Below are 17,779 nucleotides of genomic sequence, written 5' to 3'. Positions count from 1 at the left end.
CAGAGCAAAGTAACCAGCCTCCCAGAAGGCCAGCCACCCTCCTGTGCGGACCACCAGTCTCCGGGCGCCGGAAGCGGGGCTGGGCAATCCGGGCCCCGCCCACTCGCCTCACGTCCGCGCAGCGCCGACCCGGCCCCTTCGGCGGCGGATGCGCGGGCCTCGGATGCGCAGGCACGCGGGACGCCCAGCTGTCAATCACGCGCAGGTTGAGCTCGCCTAGGCTGGAGCGGCGGCGGCGGCGGCGGCGGCGGCGGCGGCGGCGGCGGCGGTGGTGGCGGCGATGGGACCCCAGCGAGAGATCTGCGGCTAGCTGGCTGCATTTGCTCCACGGGTCAGGGGATCGCAGGGGGCAGGTAAAGCCTTGCGGAGCCCAGGGGTGAGGTTTTCTAGGCTCGATGTGCCCTTCTCCCGCTCCTCCTTTTTCTTTCCTTCCTCTCTCCACACGCACAAATATTTTCTCTCTCTCAGTCACACACACACACACACACACACCACACCCCTAACTCGTTCACGTTTATTATATGGACACAAATCTCTACAAAACCCATGCGTATTAAAATCCACGAACACGTACAAATTAGGAGTAGCCAACTCCATGCTTTGGCGGTTTGCGGTTTGTGTTATGTAAGAATTTGGGAGGTATACAGGGAAAACTCAGGAGTTTCTTTCCTGTGAGACAAGAAAAGTTGGAATATTAGGTAAGAGTAAAAATGTATGTATTTGGAGTTTGCAAAACTGATTTGATTTCTTTTCCAGGCTGAATTTACCCCCTCCTTGTCTTCCCCACTCCTCTGCCGTGTATCTAAAGACGTTTGAGTTTTTGATATGATCTCAGCACCTACTTCTTTGTGTTGTCAGAAAGGGGGCTTGGGTGGGGGTCCTACCAAAGCTGATGACCTCAAAGAAAACAGAGCTGGAGGTGAACAGCTTATGTTTACTTAATTGGTTCCTGGCTCTGTAGCAGAAATGTTTTCAGCACCTTGAAGAGCTCCTTTGGCTCCAGACCAAGCCAGCCTTTGGTGAAGGGCCATGTGTGGAGTCAATTCCCTCAAAGGAAAGGGGGAAGGCGACAGATAAAAAGAAGGGACATTTAATGAGAGAGACAGGCACAGATGAGAGACAGACAGACAGACTTGTTTTCTTTTACTTATCCAGACCCAGAATTCTAATATAATTTGCTTCTTTGCCCAAATCTGCTCACATACCACCCAAAAAATAAAATTTCAGGACAAATAAATGAGTCTTGAAGAAGGTTGGCTTGGCCATGGTACATACAGACTGAACCTGGAAAATACTGAAAACAGTTTTTCAGGGCTCAACTAGGCTTACACACCTCAAGTCTTTGAGATTCTCCTGCATATGGATGGGGAACTGTTCATCAGAAAGAATTCTTAATGCCTCTTGAAAAATATAGCCCCAGTTATTTTATTTCACACGACTACAGTAATGTAGGAAACCAATAGCTCTATAGCTGGCAATGGCTTTTTAATTAAATCTTGCATGGGCACCTGCTTTTCTTAGGCAGATGGAAAGTAAAATGATCGTGATAGGAAGAAAATGGATATAGGAGTAAAAATCAACCTAATGAGTAAATCATCCAAAGAGCCTTAGTAAGTCTAAAATGCATGTAAATGGATCAGAAAATACAATGGCTATAAGATTAATTTATTTTACACTATAATGGGACAGGCACCAAAGAGATCAAGTCTGGAGTATCTGGGAAGCAAGTCATCTTTTTCTTTACAATTTGTAAAACACAAATTGGTCAGTCTAGTTGGTATTATTGACTACATGGAATAGAATTATATCAAAATGAGAATATATTTGTATAATGTGTTATAGTTTACATAGCCCTTTTCATTTATATTGTCTTATTGACTCTGTAAACTCTCATGAGAGCCCATTAAAAAGTTATAAAATATGGGGCTTCCCTGGTGGCGCAGTGGTTGAGAGTCCGCCTGCCGATGCAGGGGACGCGGGTTCGTGCCCCGGTCCAGGAGGATCCCACATGCCGCGGAGCGGCTGGGCCCGTGAGCCATGGCCGCTGGGCCTGCGCGTCCGGAGCCTGTGCTCCGCAGCGGGAGAGGCCACAGCAGTGAGAGGCCCGCATACCGCAAAAAAAAAAAAAAAAAAAGTTATAAAATATGTTATACTTTTGTAAAAATGAAAAAACTATCTTTGCTCTTGAACAGGAAGTCCTTTGTCAATGTTTTTGTCAATATTAAATGATTCTTTACAAGTTATAAAAATGACTTATGAAGTTTAGACTTTTATCTGGATCACATTCTGCAGAGATTTTTGTTCTTAAATAGGTTTGAAGAATGAGCCATTAAAAGGAAAGGTCAAAGAGTAAACAACAAGAAGAGGAAGAGGAGGATTTCAAAGGTAAGAATCAAACCTTGTCACATGTAAATTCATAAGCACCTTCTGGTCTGCACATCGATAAAGAAGAGGTTTAAAGAGAATATGGGTTCTTTTTCTCTTCTCATTGCGGTTTTGTACTTTATTTTACCTTACTTAAAAGTACATCTCAAAGGGGCAAAGTAATAAGATAACTGCGTATCATTACCCCCTTTTTTAAAAATTATAAAAGTGGCTGCATAGCCACTGACTTAGAGGAAATAAAAACTCACAGTGCAGAGCCACAATCTCTACCACTATTCCAGGACAATAAAATATCTCTGAAATGGTTCACTGGTAGAAATACATTTTCAGGTTTTAAGGTTATGCTTATATAATTCCAGAATGCCTGATTTAAATATGAAAAAGCTGTTAGCAGGCTTTCATGCCTTCCTGCATCCACTCTTGAGTCTAACTGATTCTTTTAAGCGAATTGACCTTTTGGTGTAGTGTTGGATAAATGGTCTAAATCAGCTATGCGCCTATACCTTGCAGCACTGGCCCTGTGGAAAAGTGTCTCTAATGGGAACTTCACTCTCATTATCTCAGAATGATTTTATGGGAGAGAAAAGCAGTATGAAAACTTGAGTGATCTTTCAAAGAGAATAAATAGAACAGGGCCTGTGCCTGGCTTCACAACTGACTCACACATAGAGCCATGGGAAAACACTCATCCTTTTTGTGCCTCAGTTTTCTGCCTCTCTTCTCTCAAGGAGACCATGAAGACAAATACTGTAAAATCTCTGGTATTCTTAAGGTTTCATGAGGCATAAAGCCTTATTTCTATTTCCATGGTTATGAACATTTTTCAAGTAAAATAAAGAGTAACTGCTTCTATTAGACTGAAATTCAAATTTCCAACAAACTGATACTGTAGTGTAGTAGCACACATACAGATCATGGTAACACACACATGGGTTTGTTTGCTGAATAGAGTAATCATTCAAGGGATTCTCAGCATTTATACTTCTTCCTGCTGCAAATACCTCATTTTGGTGCCCATTTTGTTGCACTTACTGCTTCAGAAGTGCTTCTTCTTCTAACCCAAGAGTCAACTGAGAGCAAAATGTGTGCCCCACTCATCTTTGTAAGCACCGTGTCACGTAATCTGGCATATAACCAGTGGTTTAAAAACACCAAAGGAAGGGAGGAATGAAAAATCAAGGACCACTCAGGCCATCATCCACACCAACCCATCTGGAACTCTGTGCCAAGAAATTTCAAAGTGGTAAACAGGACAGAAAATGTCCCTGCTCTGGTGAAGTTTACAGTTTATCATGTACAAGGTCTTATCAGACCATCAAATAAACCACATAACAGAGGATCAGGTAATAACAAGTTCTATGAAGGGGAACAAATCTAGACAAGGGGATAGAGAGTGATAGAGGGCTGATATTTATTATGCTCATTGTAGAAAGCCTCTCAGAAGAGTTTGGGGGTTTGAATATCCATTTAATGTATAACTGTGCATGCGGTTGAAATAGATACCATAAACAAATAATAAAAAGAAGAAAACCATGGATGGATCCTCACTTATCAGCACCCATAAGGTCCTTCAGGAAAAATGAAAACAATTCCCCCTTCATAGATGACCAAGTAACCAGACACTTATGCTGCTTGTGCTCCATCACCATGGCCACGCTGGCAGTGAAGATGCAACAGGCTCCACCAGAATGTTTATAAAATGAAAACTCACAAGGACTCATTTAAATACAATACTGGAGAATATTTTCACTCACCTCCCCCCCATGCATGTACTTCCTAGGATGTTAAGTCTTTCTCTCAAGAAAGGAGCCCCTTCAGGATCCATCACTAACAGCAGCCATAGATTTAACATTACTATTTTTGCTGCCACTACTACACCTATTGAAACACAAACACCACAATTCTCAAGAAACCTTACTCATTAAATAAATGCTGAGGCAAGCTGAAACGCCTTTGCACATACCTTCCCTTTCTTCTCAACCCTAGTTTATCGTATACTCATTGCCCAGCTTTTAAAGTGACTTTATGAAATGATCTCATGTATCCTCTTTATGATACTGGAGGTGTCAATCAACCAAGTAGATTCCAAATAACTAACATTTTCTATATTGGGACAAAAAGTTACCTATGAGGAATGTAACTCTCTGTTGAGATTTCGCAAGTGCAAAATTTCTACTCTAAAATGTTGTATTTTAAAATACATGTTCTACCAAGTGATCTGTCTTCTCTAACAGTGAATTCCAACAAATTATATGTTTGGAAAGATGTATGAAACCTCTAAGACCCCCCCATGGACTACTATTTTAGGCAATGTACACTATACTAAAATAACTTATTGAACAAATAAACAATACACAACCATTCAGTCTACTGAATACCAAGTAACTAACCCAACTAGTAGCTTATATACTCTTTTAAACTAAAGCTTCATGCACACTATAATAAAGCAATCTGACAATCAATCATTGAGAGCATGGGAGGACATGGGAAATCCCTAAGCCCAGTTGTTTATCAGACAAAAATAATCGACTCATTCTGTAAATTCATGGCCAAAGACTCTTGAAAAATCTATGTCTAGAAGGAATTAGAGGTTATCTGGTCCAGCCATCTTATTTTAAGGATGATGCAACCATAGCCCAGAGAGGTTACTGAGCTTACCTGAGATGTCAAAACCAGTAAGTTGTAGATCAAGAACTAGCATTAGAGCCCATTCTCTGTTCTGTGTGGTTATCACAGCGCAGGCCGTGTTCTTGTACTTTGTATGCCTGGAGGAGAGAGTAAGATGTGTTGGGATTTCTCTTCTGGAATGTGTCTAACGTCACTAAAAATCCATTCTGACTTAGAGTAGAGCCATCTATCACTCAGGCTCAAAAGCATTTGTTTTATGACATTTTCTATCTCTTTTATGATTTTACCTATATTGTGTTTAACCAAGTTGGACTACTGAGTCTCGTCCTATAAAGCAGAAACATTTAACCTAGTGTGCTGGAAACAAGCAGTGCAGGGAATGACTACAATATGTTACAAGGTCCTGCTCTGCACCAAAGCTAAATCCTGAGAAAGAATGATTTTAGCATCTAAGGAAGATAACTCTTACTGTTGCTATGAGGGGTTGTTTTTATTCCTATCATATCATATCATTTTGTCCTTTTTTCATGTTAAAGTCTCCAATGCTTTATTGAAAACCTGAACATATATATTTGTATGAGTTGGTTCTGATTATGCAAATATATGATTCAATCTATACTCCTGTTTACTGTATTGTCGTCTTTCATCTGCTCCCTGACTCATGATATAACCTTTAGCAGATGATTTTTCTTTGCCTCAGTTTCTTCAGTGACAAAGCAGACTTAGTAATACTAACCCCATTTCCCCTTGACTGAAAGTTTATTAGAATGTCTTAAAAGAAAGTGCCTTTAAAATTATTCTACTTGGATATCACTAGTAATGGGCCCTTATTAATCATCTTCTTTGTGTAAGCATTAAATAAAAGGTATTGAAGAGATCATCCTAGCATTTAAAATATGAAAACTAGGTTAACAAAAGAATTTGGTCCATCAGACACTGCGGCTCTAATCAGGCAAAGTCCCTTCTGAAATCTTGATTTTTTTTAAGAAATAATATCCTTCTGAAATGTTAAAAAGCAAAAAAACAACAAAAAATTTCCTTCCCTGATCTCTCCTCGTGGGTGATTTCTTTAGATGGTAGCTGGACCTGAGACAGGAGGAAGTCACTAGGAGGTAGGCACTAAATGTAACACTGACCAACACTTTAAAAGATGAGGTTATCAGTCACCATCAGTTATACCAGTTTGCATCATTTTTCTAAGGTCAGGGCCCTATTTTCCTGAATTTGACCACATGTTCTAACCAAAACCCACTTGTGGCTGAGGGCACACATTTACAAGATATTCTTAAGGGTTCACTTTGTGGTCATGGGACAGTGAGTCCCTGGGTTCAACTTTGACTTTAGCCCCATGATTCTATACAACCAAACTAAGTGGCCACACAGGAACACCTGCTAGAATTTTAGGTTAAGTTTTTCTTGTAGGTAAACATTACTACTTGGTTTCTTGGCAAGTAATTGGAAACATTTAATATGTCTTCTTATTGCCTGGATTATAGCACAGGTCCTGAGAACCTGGGTCAGTGGGAAAATTATTCTCCTTCTATATTGTTCCTTGCTTTGTCATGTTGAGACAGGGAAAACTGTCTAGAGTCTAAAACTATGTCCACACAGGGAAAACCATCTAGAGGATAATTGAACAATCTAAAAAAGTATTTCACATTTCTAGCTACCTATTTATCTGCTTATATGGAGATCAGAAAACCAAAGAACAAACAGAATAACTGAGAATTCTCTTACTCACCAAAATTTCTGTCCTTCAGTAATTCCTTTTTTTTTTTACCATGAATTATTAACCACATGCCTCTAAGGTCAAATTAGATCAGATCAAGTTGAAATTTCCATCTGAAGAAGGCAGAGTCCCAAACAACCCACCCAGAGCTTAGTTTTGTTAAACAATTCTCTGCATTTTTTATTTATAGTAGACACTTAATGGGAAATAGTAAAAGGTAGGTCTACCCTCTACATTAGGCTCTAGCATCCCACGTGGACAGATGTATCCATAAATAATGCCTGAAATATCTGGAGTTAGAGTCAGTGAGGTATCAATTATTGGCCAAGCCATTTGTGATAAAGCAGGAAGCGTAAGTTGCTCAGCAACTTTTTAATAAAGCTTCTGTACAACTTGACAATTGTTAGAGCAAGATACATGAGATCCGAAGGCAAAATTTCAAATAGCTACGTAACACCATGTAGTTTCCACAAGGGAACATGGTTAAGCATTTAAGAGGACAGTCCAGGACAAATTCCATCTACACCAAGTGAGAGTGCCTTCCTAATCCTTTAACATGGAAGTGTAAAGACTACTGGATTCTAAGAGATTAAAGATTTCTTGTCAAGACAGTGAAAATCTCAGCTGGTTTGTTGCCATTTCTCATATGCTTCCTGCTTAAATTTTTGCATCATCTAAGTGAGCTGTGTCTCGTTTCATTTATGGAGAACCAGTTCTAGTTATTGAGTGTTTGGGATAATTTTGCATTCAGTAGAGAAGAGCAGCTTGGGTCAGAAAGGCTGGTCTTTAAACGTGTCTTTTCTTGCCAGAAAAGAGCATTGTTCAAACAGGCTGACATTATTCAGCCTGGTTCTTACCTTTAATTTGCCTTTTGATACCGAGGCCAGAACTCATGTGGTTGATGCCTGTGGGTGCTGTCATTCCAGCTGGGAAGGATGAGTTCTTGCAGCAACGTCTGTGGGTCCAAGCAGGCACAGGCTGCTACTGAGGGCGGGTACCAGCGCTATGGAGTCCGGTCGTACCTGCACCAGTTTTATGAGGACTGTACCACCTCCATCTGGGAGTATGAGGATGATTTCCAGATCCAGAGATCACCTAACAGGTGGAGCTCAGTATTCTGGAAGGTAAGTAAAGAGCATGTGTTTAACTCAGGAAGTGGAGAAGTCATTTGATACGGGAAATAATTCAGCAATAGAGAACTGAGAAGTCTGGGACTCTGTGTGTGCATCCCTCTCAGTGACACTAAGTGCAGTTTTCTTCCTTAGGAAAGGAGACTATAACCCTTGGGCTGAAGAAAGCCTCTACACACAGCACAATTGTTGATTTGCAGGTTAAACATAAATAGATATAATTGCCATCGTTAATTATTATTTTTGCTATTGTTATTAATGTGCCACTAAATTCACCAACTATGACAGCCATCCAAAGGCAAAACATGCTTTCAGCCTCCCTTAAGGTTTGGTTAAGTATCAGTTGACAACTTACAATACTTATTAGAAAAAACAGTTGGATACTACAAAGAGTTAATACTGAGACACAATACAGTGGTCAGTCTGCCAGCTCTGCCTCTCCTGGATATGTGGTCATGAGGCTTTATGAGCTTCAGCTCCCTCAAGTGGAAGGAGCCTCACCAGACAATAAGCTCAGTCATTCAGCATATAATTAGTGAGCACCTACTCTGTGCCAAGTTGCAAAGTACCAGAAATTAAAGTGGTAAATGGGAGAAGAAAAAGTCCCTGCCCTCAAGGAACTTACAATCTATCGTGGGAAACAGACCATAAACGAATAAACCACACCACAGAATGGTAGTGGCAAGTGCTACGAAGAGAAATAAATCAGAATAAGAGGATAGGGAAGGATGGAGAACTGGTGTTTAGTTATGCTGATCACAGAAAGCCTTTCAGAGGAGATGACCTTTGAGCAAATACCAGGGAGGAAACCATAAAATTACCTGGCTGAAGGTCATTGCAGGCTGGGAAAATAGCAAGTCCAAAAGCTCTGAAATGGGAACACTGGTGTGTTTGAAAAATAGCAAGAGATCCAATCTGGTTGGAGAGGAATGAGAGAGGGGAAAGAACAGGTGATGGATTCAGAAAAAATAACAGGACACAGATGATTTGTGTGGAGCCTTGTAGGTGACAGTGAGGACTTTGGCTTTTACCTTGAGATCCATGGGAAGCCACCTGAACATTTCAAGCAGATGAGTGACATGACCCGACCAGTATTTTAACAAGATCATTCTGGCTACAGTACGGAAAATAAATTATAGGAAGGCAAGGATAGAAGCAGCTAGATTACTTAAGAGGCTGTTAAAGTATCCAGGCAAGAATAATGGTGGCTTAGATTACGGTGGTGTTAATGGAGATGGCGAGAAGTAGTCAGATTTAGCATAAAGCTTGAAGGCCAAGCTGTCAGGACATGTTGGCAAATTAGAAACAAAAGAAAGAAGAGTCAAGCATGACTTAGAGACTTGCAGCCTGAGCTCTTTAGTGGATGATGTTATAATTCACTGGGATGGAGAACACCAGGAGAGCAGTGGGATGGGTGGGGAGTCAAGAGTTTGACTTTGGCATGGCTACATTGGAGGTGCCTATTAAACATGCACGTGGAGATCTCTAGTAGCAATTTAAATACACTTCAGCTCATGAATTGGGAGTCGCTGATATATACAGTGTATATAAGGTACCAGACTAGACAAGATCACCTAGGAAGAGAGTATAGACATAAGAGAGAAAAGGGCATTGAATGTTCCAACATTTAGAAATCAAGAAAAGGACAAGGATGTAGGAAGGGCTACTGAGAAGGCACAGCTTTAGATGATGCCTTGAATTCCCTCCAGGTCTAATATTCTGTGTTTTGGAGGTTTCTGATCATCCCCAAAAGATCCCAGAAACTTTGACGTTGATACTGACATAAATTTACAATGTACTGGCAATAGAGTTTAACAAGAGGCAATGTAACATAGTGATGGTTACAAGCACGGACTCTGTCCTCAGATTACATGGGTTCAAATCTCAGCTCTGTAACTTTGGGTAATTTAATTGACCTTAAATGAGCCTCTAACGGTGATACTTATAGTACCTGCCACATAAGTTGTGAGAATTAAATAAGATAACAGATGCAAAGAGCTTAGAACAATGTCTGGGAGGCACTTGATAAGTACTTAATATATTAGCTCCTAGTACCAGACGTTGTATGGAACACTGAGTTCTGAAACAGAAATAAAACTGGAAATCTAGTTAATAAATAAAATATTGGTAATATGGTTGCTACTATGATTACCCAAGACCTGTGTTGATTCAAAATCTTACTAGTGTCAGGCACTGTGTATTAGAATTGGTCAAGCCAGCCTTCTTATTCTGTACAAGTGTCACCTCTGATGACTCCGTACTGGCCTGGACCAATGAAATACATAGCCAAGCTTGGCACATCTTGTATTTACCCAGGTAAGTGGGTGGTTGCTTCTCTCTATGTCAAAAAAACAAATATTTGCCTCACAGGTCTATTGTGCCAAGAGCCTAAAATGCCACTGACATACAGAATATTGCAAAGGCTAGTGGTTCCAAAGCACTAGTAGTGATACGAGTTGTGAAGCTATAAATCCATCAAATAATACATGGGTAAGGATTTACAATAAAGAACTCTCAGTAAATTACCAAGCCTAGAATTCAGATTTCAGTATTTTCTCTCTTCTGTTTTATGCAAACAAGATCCAGAAGTATTTGTTCCCTGTTGTGCTGGACCTACTTCAGAGAATAAAACTGGCCAAAAGTCCACGGCCTCATAGAGATTATATTCCAGCAAAATCCAAATCTTAGACTTACATCCTGACCATAAAACACTAGACTGGGCACTCAGAAGCCTACAGTCAACCTGAAAAACCAAAGAATTCACTGTCTTAGAGACCTCACCTCTACCAAGGGAATAAACCAACCATTCTTGGGTTTCCTCCTAGGGAATATAAGGGAACTCATGCCAGTGAGCGTATGAAGTGCTTTGAATCAACCCAGAGAAAAGCACTGATTATGCACGTGTTTCTATTATGATACTTTTTTATGTTTTTTCTTTCATTTCAATCTGCATCTTGTAAGTGGTTCAAGACATGGGCTCCCCCTTCCCTCTCTTCCACTATAGCATTGCTGAGGCCACGTGGGTCTCTCACTGGGGGCCACGCTCACAGAGCCTCAGGAGGACTCTGCCGCTGAGCCAGCTCCTTAGCAGTGGGCAGCAAGGAGGGGCTTAATGAGAACAGGGATTGGAATCAAATGGGCCTGAGCTAGAAACTTTGCTCTACCACATGGACCGATGTAACCTCGCTCTCACAATGCTGTTCTTTCTACACGTTTATATGTCCACCGTGCACAAGCCTCTGTGGTGGGCTCCGGGATTCAGCTGTGAACACAACACTGTTCTTCACCTGACGGAGTTCACAGTCAAATAAGAAAGGTAGATGTGTACAGAGGTTGTTACAAGCCACTGTGCCAGTTGTTGCAGTACTTACTGGACAGACCTGATGCAGCCTGGGGAGGAAGTGACTCCACAGAAGAGTTCACAGGAACAGAAAAGCACTACAGAAAGAAGAGCGTCACAGAAGCTGCGTCATGAGAGAAGATGGCATGCTCAGGAGATGCCAAGAGTTCACTGTGGCTGGGGTAAGAGTTAGGCGTGGAGGACAAAGGCCGAGAGATGAACACGGTAATGTATACAAGAGCCAGATCACAGAGACTCAGCAGGCTGTGAAGTAGAAATTTCTCCAGAACCTTCCTGCTTGATTGAATACAGTGAGAAGGTAAGATAATAAAGCTAGGCTTTCTTGGGAAGGCTGTCTCACAATCAGGTGTAAACAGCCCCCCCCCACACACACACACACAGTATTATACACATTCTCTGTGCCTCACAGCTTCTGGATTACTGCATGGTGGCCTCCGCCACTGCTAATTTACCTGCAACTGCTGACATCTGCAAAAATCTATGTGACACGGTCCCACCTACCCCCTGCCACCCACTACCTCTGCCCAAGGGCCTAACAGGCTGTGGTGGAGTTTTTCTTTCTCACCCTTGCACTTGACCTTGACTAAGACAGTTGCTACTTGATGGTGCAGCAGATAGCTGAAGTACTGCAGGTATGAGCTAACGGGAGCAGTCTTCTTAGCCCAGTCGTTCTTTCCTCATCTCAGGGTTATCCTCCTCCTTTACCTTTCCCTCAACCAATATTAGAAATCTCCCAAAGGGTGTTAAATAGCAATGGGCAGGTACAAAGCAAGACCTCTTCCTCCACAGACTTACTAAAAGTGAAAATGATGCTGGTACCTCTCTTTTCTCTCAAGACCCTCCTCCTACCTGTCCCAGTCTCTCCAGTTTCCCCCTTAAGCTAAGTCAAGAGTTTAAACTTACATCTTGGACTTCTCTTCAAAGTCTTGCTAGATATTAAGGAGATGGTTTTATTCTAGAAATGAATAAGGAAGTCCCTTAAGAGAAGAAACCATGAGGTTATTATCTAAAAAAAGAAAAATTCTCAGATGACACTTGAAAAATGGACAAAGGGGGCTTCCCTGGTGGCACAGTGGTTGAGAGTCCACCTGCCGATGCAGGGGACATGGGTTCGTGCCCCGGTCCGGGAAGATCCCACATACTGTGGAGCAGCTGGGCCCGTGAGCCATGGCCGCTGAGCCTGTGCGTCCGGAGCCTGTGCTCTGCAACGGGAGAGGCCACAACAGTGAGAGGCCCGCGTACCGCAAAAAAAAAAAAGGACAAAGGATGAGACTAGCCATGGAGACCATCAGAATGCTGTTGCAATGATCTGGGCAAGAGTTAATAATGCTCTGTTACCATTAGAGTAGCTGTAGTGATGGAGAGACAAGAGTCAAGAGAATTCTGTGAGACAGAATCAATAAGATTTAATTATCCATTGACTACGAATGTGAGGCAGGACTCAGTGAATGGGCAGGCGGCAGGAATGCAGAAAAACTGGGAAGGAAAGAAGAGAGGAACACCATTTTGAATATTTGGGTTTTGCAGAGCCTTTGGGACATTTCTGTCACGAATGTGGGGCTACAGCCCAGGAGAGAAATCTAGGCTGGAGTTGGACATTTGGAAGTCACTGGTATATAGGTGGGAGTTGGAACTGCGGCCACAAATTAAACCATAGAGAGAACATATTGAGTTAGAGGTGTGAGTCAGGGCTGGAACCCTGGGGGACACCAATAATTTTAGAGTGTCTGGCAAAGCAAGTTAAGAGTGAGTTGTTAAAGACAGAAGCGGAAGAGAGTTGTGTCAGGGGTAACCATTGGTGAGGGTTTTAAGAAAGCCTAAGTACTTAAAATCAATGACTGCAGAATATGCAAATGAAGAAAAGAAAAATTGGATTTGACCATTAGGAGGTCATCAGTGACCTCAGAGAGAGGGGTTTCAGTGAAATGGTGGAAGACTAGGCTTGGCTACCAAGGGTAGGAATAAGTTCAAGCAGTAGCTAGTGGAGGACACAGGGCTCTAGAATAGGTTTTGAAGATGGAAGCGATTGAATGTGCTGACAGGCTGGAGGAACAAAGCCTCTGTAAGGCAGCGGAGCCAATGCAGGATCCTGCTACCCAGGTGAAGGAGGGCTGTAGAGACTGTAGCAGGTGACGCATATGTGGAAGGACCTGATCCCAGCCCGGCACTGGTCGTTGCTTTGCAAAGCTCAGTGTCCCTACAAGCAGGTCAGGCAAGAGAGTCAGGACAGACGAGTTAGAATCCGCCGTCACTCCGGCAGGTGACAGCACTCCGAGCCCAGGTCCTGGTGGGCAGCAGCCCTCGGGGCTGATGGAGAAGAAGAGAAGCCAGTCTTCACTCCTGCTGCGCTGCTTCTGAATCTCACCTCTAACGCAGAAGGCTTCTTTCCCATTTAGCTCCATCCAGCCATCTCCCCCCACACGCCGCTCTTCCCTGCCATGCTGGTTCCTGCTTCCACCACTCATTACCGCCTCCCCTCTGCCAGAACAGCTGCGTTGCTCCTGCTGCCAGCTCCACTTACTGGAGTGAACTGCATTTTCAGATCTCATCAGCTCACAGACAGACCACAAAGGGGATGCTGGTCAAAACAACAGCAGCTTCTGGCTTGTGGCCCCCAGCTGCAGAATTTCTGGAATCCAAACTCTCCCCGCCATCCAATCCTCCTTTGCAACAGCAGGGACTGGGTTTTCACCCATCCTTCGCACAGTCAAGAGAGTCATCAGAAGTCACAGCACAAAAACTGCTCTTGCTGCTGTCTTTAAAGTTTGCTTTTCATCACCTGCAGAGGCCCTTCTCTCTCCCTATTGGTGTGCATCTAACATCCCACACCACCAGGCTACTCTGGGAAGCCCCTCACCCAGCAGCGTTGCAACTCTTTGCATGGCTCCAAACAGAGCTGGTTTGCTCTCTTAGAACCTTTAAAAAAGAAACCTCTGTGTTGCATTTCTTAAACTCTATTTAATAGAGCCCCTTTTCTCTTAGACCTGGGACCACTTCAACTTAGAGCTGTGTCCAGAGACAAAGTTTATGATACCATATGGCATCACTCCCCAAACTTTTATTCCATTCAGTACTCCAAGATGGTACCAGGATTAAGTGGATATATCCCAGCATCCCTCCTCACCACTACTACACTCAGGGAAGTATTCCCAGCATTTTCCCTTCATGCCTACCATCCCACGCTCTCCCTGACATGTCTGAACAGGTTTGGAGTCCCTCTCTGGGCACATCTTTTGGAGATCCTCATTAGACTTGCACTGATGGCACCCCCAGAATCCTGGGCATTACATACTATTCATTACGTCATGCTCCCCTCCACAGATGGCGGGCCTCTCTCTGATCCTCTGATTTAACAGGGAAAAGGGAGAAGGCTTGGGGAGGCCAGCCACTTTCCAGTTCTTGAAATGAGCAGGAGTTCTGCCATCTGCAAGGCAGGGTTTGCCTTTTAGCTTCTGAGTGATATTCCAAGAGTGGATTTTAATCTATAAAGCACTGTTCAACTGAGGAACAGACTGCTCTGAGAATCAATCACCTGGCTCCGGATTCAGCAGTCTGGTGGTTTAAGTTAATCAGTCAGGAATATATATTGGACACAGGCTGGACTGACTGCTGCGGACAGAAAGACAGAAATAGAAGATGGAGCACCCTGGCCCCCCTTGCTCTTAAGAACCTTAGAAACGAAGATGGATACATTTTTGCTGCCCTCAATTTTTGAGAATCTGTACCAGTTCTTGAGGAGGAAGGTAATTTAGTGACATATGAAGCATGTCACCATGGATATTTAATTTAGTTTGTGCGTTCAGAATATTCCAACATGAGTCATCTTTTAAATATTATAACGGTTAGTCTTTGAAGGTGAATTTGACACCATTCTTCAAAAAATGTAGAAAGCCATCCAAAGTGTGATATTTTACAACCCAATTTTTTCTGCAGTACTTATATCTTATGTACAATAGTTTTTCTTTTTTTTTTTTTTTCAGAAGACATTATACTGACTCTTTTTGTTGGTTTTTCAGTTTCTTTACACTATTACATAATGGAAATTCATTCATATATGGTGACTAAAACTTTATTGTAATTTTTTAAAAATTATAGAGGTAATGTACAAAATAGTAATCGGTGAAGTATCATGGGAGAATGAAAGTGGGGAGTGGGGCTTAGAAGTCATGCAGACCTGGGTTAGAGACCACGTGCTTAAAGAGTGGACTTTGAACTATGTTTCTTCAATCTAATAAACCTCAGTTTCTTATAGGTGAAATGGGGATAAAAATATCTACATCTCATAAGATGCTGGTGAGGATTAAGTGAAAAGCACAGTGCCTACGTCATAACCGATGCTCAATAATATGAGCTCTCTTCCCCCCTTTGTCAGAGTGGTGGATTTGCAAATGTTTTCTATTATCCAAACCTTCTACTAAAGAAGTTATCTAATAAAGTGTATTACCCTGAAACACAGTAAATAAATAGATAAATATACTTTAGATGTTCAAGATTAAATGGTGTTATACATTTGGTTATTTTTCCAACCTTGTTATTTTAACTAAAAGCAATTAGGAACAGGAGGAAATGAAAAATGTGTTTAAAAAATAAGCTGTATTAGCTGTTCTTTATTCCAAGTACTGAGTGACTGTTGCAGTGCTCTTGCCAATGCAGCATAATTTTACAAGAGGCACATTTCCAAATAATAACAATAGTATCTACTTATTACAACGTATGACTTAGGCAGGCACAGGGCTGAGTGCTCTCAGGCATGGTCTCGTTTTGTCCTCACAGCTTTATGAGGTAGGTACTATTATCATTTATCATTTTATAAATGGGAAAATTAATGAGAGTATTTAAGTAACTTTCCTTCTATGATTCAAGTACTAGTTGGCAGTGCTAGAATCCAAGCCTGAGTCTGTTAATTCCAAGCCTCTGAGCTTCAACCGCCAAATGGTATATTACTTTCCATTTTCAGTGGGTTACATTTTATTAGAACTTGAGCTAATGCAGTTTCATCTCCATCTGCTGCTCTTAACATTTCTCAACATCTGCACAAGTAAAGCGCAAACAGCTACATGTTAGAAGAGAAAGAGCACTGGCCTGGAGGTCAGATCTGTGGCTTCTAGCCCATCCTCTGCTACTTGCCAGTTGTCTATCTTTGGGGCAGTGACCTACCCTCCACGAGGCTACATTTCCTTGCCTATAAACTGGTAATGATGGTTCCTTCTTCACTTGCTTGGGGAAGGGGTGAGTAGTTACACAGACTGTCGATGGCCACCTGCCGAAATCACATCTATGTTGAACAAGTTGAGTATATTACTCATCACAGTGAGACAGAATGACACCACAGGGGCTCCTGGGCATTTCAGTAAGAGAATGTAAGAAAGGATGTATTATAGGATGTGGGCTTTAGTTGGGTGACTTGGGGTTGCAGGGGTTTGGGAAGTCTACAGGAGCCAGAGTTCACTCTGGATTATCAGGAATAATCCTATGATTGGGTATCTTAATAAATCTTATCTATACAGGGGGTGGACTAGAGTGAGACTAAGACTGTAACTGTAAAGAAGCAGCAGTCATTCATATTGGGTGGGGTGGGAGGTGCGCAGAATCTTGTGGTTTGTACAATAACCTTGTTTTTGTCTGCGCTTAGACAAAATTATGAAGTGGCCTTGGTTTGTCACACTTCATCATGGGTGCAGAATGAGCTTGTCTGATGTTGAGGTTCTGCAAGATTGACTGTGCCCACAAAACAACATGGTATCAATGGGGGCCCCAGGCCAGCTTCTAAGAACATCAAAGCCTAGTGGATAGAGTAACACCAGCTCCTGGGTATCCAGGCTGCTTTTCTCTTGCTCAAGGCCAAACAAGACAACATAAGCCAAAGGGGGCGCTGTTGATTGCAAAGCACTGGACAAACAGGAAGCTCAAAGGAAAAATCAAGGCAGTGCTGCAGTTCCTGGTTGGCATCAAAATCAGAAAAGTCCTCCTTCACCTTCTTTTTTAACTACAAAATTATGCAGGCTTCTCATACAAATTAGAGGTGACTGGGGACAGTCTCTTGTCTCAGAAAACAAGGCCACTCCTACCCTGGAGACCTGAAGTGCCAGGTTTACTCTATCTTATTGCATTGTGTCTTTCGCTAGGTTGGACTCATCTTGGGCACAGTCTTCGTGATTCTTGGATTGACTGTCCTGGCAGTGGGCTTTCTTGTGCCCCCCAAAATCGAAGCCTTTGGTGAGGCCAATTTCGTGATGGTGGACACGCACGCTGTCCAGTTTAATGGAGCCCTTGACATGTGCAAGCTGGCGGGCGCCGTGCTCTTCTGCATCGGGGGCACGTCCATGGCAGGGTGCCTGCTGATGTCGGTGTTCGCAAAAAGCTACTCCAAAGAAGAGAAATTCCTTCAGCAAAAGTTTAAAGAGCGAATCGCAGACATCAAGGCCCACACCCAGCCCATTACAAGAGCTCCAGGCCCGGGAGAAACAAAGATACCAGTCACTTTGTCCAGGGTTCAAAATGTCCAGCCCATAGCGGCAACCTGAAACATTTTCCAGCCCGGTCTTC

The 17,779-nt window shown here is 42.5% G+C and overlaps 1 protein-coding gene across 1 annotated transcript; it reads left to right on the top strand.

The window, feature by feature from the left end:
• Window positions 1–7,677: 7,677 nt before the first annotated feature.
• NRSN1 (neurensin 1) lies at window positions 7,678–17,757 on the top strand (the record flags this gene model as incomplete). The annotated part of the gene is made up of 2 exons (XM_081246699.1): window positions 7,678–7,866; window positions 17,359–17,757. The coding sequence occupies 2 exons, from the start codon at window positions 7,678–7,680 to the stop codon at window positions 17,755–17,757; spliced, it is 588 nt and encodes a 195-aa protein (XP_081102825.1).
• Between the last annotated feature and the right edge of the window lie 22 nt (window positions 17,758–17,779).

Source organism: Mesoplodon bidens, assembly GCF_964165515.1.
Source record: "Mesoplodon bidens genome assembly, chromosome: 10".
Classification (NCBI taxonomy): Eukaryota; Metazoa; Chordata; class Mammalia; order Artiodactyla; family Ziphiidae; genus Mesoplodon; species Mesoplodon bidens.
This window is presented reverse-complemented; position numbering and strand designations above follow the sequence as displayed.